This window comes from Quercus lobata, chromosome 5 (assembly GCF_001633185.2).
Source record: "Quercus lobata isolate SW786 chromosome 5, ValleyOak3.0 Primary Assembly, whole genome shotgun sequence".
NCBI classification, from domain to species: Eukaryota; Viridiplantae; Streptophyta; class Magnoliopsida; order Fagales; family Fagaceae; genus Quercus; species Quercus lobata.
The window spans coordinates 48,465,690-48,469,040 of NC_044908.1; the positions used below are offsets into that span (position 1 = coordinate 48,465,690).

The 3,351-nt window shown below is 32.5% G+C and overlaps 1 protein-coding gene across 1 annotated transcript; it reads left to right on the forward strand.

The window, feature by feature from the left end:
* The first annotated feature begins 1,479 nt into the window (after positions 1 to 1,479).
* LOC115990599 (agamous-like MADS-box protein AGL62) lies at positions 1,480 to 1,932 on the forward strand. Its single transcript, XM_031114415.1, has one exon. The coding sequence runs from the start codon at positions 1,486 to 1,488 to the stop codon at positions 1,930 to 1,932; it is 447 nt and encodes a 148-aa protein (XP_030970275.1). The 5' UTR covers positions 1,480 to 1,485.
* The last annotated feature ends 1,419 nt before the right edge of the window (positions 1,933 to 3,351 follow it).

Here is a 3,351-nt window from a genome sequence, read left to right on the forward strand (position 1 = left end):
ATTTCAGGATACAGCTTTACTTCAACATTCTTTTTAATATAATGAATACATTGAATATTTAGTGGAAGACATGAAATAATGTCTTGCTGTTTGATAATAACACAATCAGGTAACTCGTCCAAGAATGACTTGCTGTTTGATTGGCTAAACAAGCAACCAAATGATTCTGTGGTGTATATGTCATTTGGGAGTGATGCAACATTGTCACACTAGCAAATGACTGAGCTATTTGTGTCATTTTTTTAATCAAGAAAAATGTATATTTTGTTATTATTTGATGGTTGTTACAATCCTAATGTCACATCATTTTACTAATATCTTACTACTAGACTCATAAACCATTATTATTGCTAGATTCATAATAAGTTATTGTTCTTCTACTTTCTAATTTGTGATGGCTTTAGTGTCGAATGTGGGTTGCTTCATTGTTATTTTACTGCTAGACGTATATGACTTCATTGATACTATACCACTAAAGAGGTGAAAATTTGACCACAGAGCCTACCACAAGATACTCCAAACTAATAAATGGATTTGGCTAAGCCTGGGTTCATTAGAGGAGTTTGACCCACCACTCTAATCAATGCTCTCCTAGATTGATGTTGAAGTAGCCAAAGATCTACCACCTAAAAAAGCCAAGACCCCATACTCATATCCACTCAATGAATGAATAAATGAATTCATTCAGGACTTGGAACTTGCTCACCCAATGAAACTTCCACTTACTAAGAATGTGCTGCTAGAGAATCGATATTGAATTCCAATAGCTAATGTCACATCATTTGGAGGTTCATCTTATTTTTTATTTATTTTTAATTAAAAAAATTGGTAGTTTTCCCGTGCATCACACGAGTTAGCGACTAGTTATTCTTGTTATTCTTCTTATTATTGTTGTTGTTGTTGTTGTTGTTGTTTTTCTTGTTCTTATTGTTGTTCTTTTTATTGTTTTTATTATTATTCTTATTATTGTTATTGTTCTTATTGTTATTCTTATTATTATTATTGTTATTGTTATTGTTATTATTTTTATTGTTATTATTATTATTCTTATTAATTTTACTCTATGTGTTTTATTGAGGTATTTGATGCAAGCAACGTGGTAGTGCAAATTTTATTATTGGTCTATACTTCGTTACCAACTAGACTTAGGAATACATGCAATGACCACTCTATAACACAACTCTGTGTAGCCAACCCTATAAATTTCACAAAACATCACCGCCACCAATACTTTCACGCCAAGTTTCATATTTCACTATAAACTGCCAAAGTTTATCACTACCTAAACTCTAATTTCTATTCCTACATCGAATCGGAATGTTTATTACTTCTCTCTCTCTCTATATATATATACCACAAGTCTTTTCTATTTCTTCTATTCTGATTTCTGAGATAAATTGCAAGCACAAAAAAACAAAAACAAAATCCTTGTTTTTTTTTTTTTTGAGAATCTCTTATTGGGGTTTGCTTACACTTTTACTTTACATGATGGTTAGACCGAAAGGCATGGGACGCAGCAAAATAGAGATAAAGGAAATACAGAACAAGGGAGCCATGTACTGCACCTTCACAAAGCGTCGCAATGGTCTATGCAGCAAGGCTAGGGAGCTCCATACCTTGTGTGGTGCCCAAGTTGCTGCCATTGTCTTCTCTCCCATGAACAAGATGTACACCTTTGGTGAGCCTTCCGTGGACTCCGTGGTGAATCGCTTTCTTTATGAACAACATCAACAACCCTTGAATAGAGGAGGGCAGAAGAAGAAGAAGACGATACTGTTTTTGTCAGACGAGTGCATTGAAGGTTTTGAGTTGCATGAGCTTAAGCATTGCACGGCTTTGATGGAAAAGTTTGTGAAAAATTTAGAGGAACGACTAGCAAACGTGGTGTATAGGAGGGTTCAAACGAAGGATTTGATTAGTTTAATTAAATAAGAATAGTGGCTAGATAATTGTCTTTTAGGGCATAGCTAGGTAATTCGTTCTATTTTTTAAAATTTTTAATTTAGCCTTGTATTGACAACTTAAGCCCTTTACTTTCTTCAGTTTGTGTTTTATTAAGAAAATTTTCTTTTTTATAAGTTTCCTCTCGATCTTAACTTGATTGATTGTTATTGACACTTGTTTATTTGTTTGGTTATTTATTTAATTTTTTTTAATGTTTAAGCATTTTTTCGTCTTCCTTTAATAATAGATGAGATTGTTGTTGTTGTTGTTATTATATTCTTATTGTTATTGTTATTATTGTTATTGTTGTTTTATAGAAAGGGGCAAATGCCAATTTTGTCCAAAATCTCCCAAAGCTAATGTTTAACTCTAGCCTATGATACATAATAGACCCTTGCTACTTTAATTTATATCACAAACAAGTTTTTCTGGTTCGGTTGACTTGCCAAGGTGTGTGGGTGTAAGACGAAAATCTAAATACAAACTGATTATTGACACACACAAAAATTAATTATAAATAAATAAATAAAAATTTGAGGTTAAAATGAAATAAGGACACATTTTTTTTTATTTCCAGAATTTGATTTAAATATAAATCATTGTTGCCATTACTTTTCCATGCATTATGATACTTGGACAAATCCTAGACTATCATTCTCACATGATTTATGAACTTCCCCTCTCCCCTAACAACGAAAATGTCCTGAATGGTTTAGACTATTTAAAATAAATGAAAGTTAGTTTAATAACATTGCATAGAAGCAGATTACTTGCACACAAGATAATGCAACATCATGCCATTAAACCAAACCTCTGAGCCTGAAGGAACTACTCGTAGCATACATCTTGATTTGACGTACTGCGTTGTTATTATTAACTTGGAAATCACGGTCAAGGTTGAGAATATGAGGAAATTTACAAATTGCAAACACCCTAGCCTGTATGCCTGTAAATCACTCGAGTATTACTGAAATGTTGAAAGTTCTTAAACAGTTAAACCAATAATTAGTTATAAGAAGGTATGTAGACATACATGTGAGCATAGACCAGTACTCGAGGAAGTTCATTCCTTCTATATATGTTATATATAGTGGGAATCACTACTTTCATGGACAAAATGGCCTTATGTCTTTTTCACCCAAATTATATTTCCTTATACTCCTCTTCCCAAACTAATTAGGGAGATGCCCCTCTTTTGAAACTCAATTTTCTCAAAATCGAGTTAAGCCCTATAGTGTAGTTTTTAAGGAGCCTATAGCAACATTTTAAAGAATTATAGTGGCGTTTTGTAACTCGATCTCCATGAAGTCGAGTTATAGGTAAAAAAAAAGAAAAAAAAAAATTGCATGTAACTCGATTTCATGGAGATCAAGTTACAAAATGCCACTATAGGTCCTTAAAACATTA

What these genes read in the sequence shown, in the direction of transcription:
- LOC115990599 (XM_031114415.1), top strand. Translation starts at nt 1,486, where the DNA reads ATGATGGTTAGACCGAAAGGCATGGGACGCAGCAAAATAGAGATAAAG.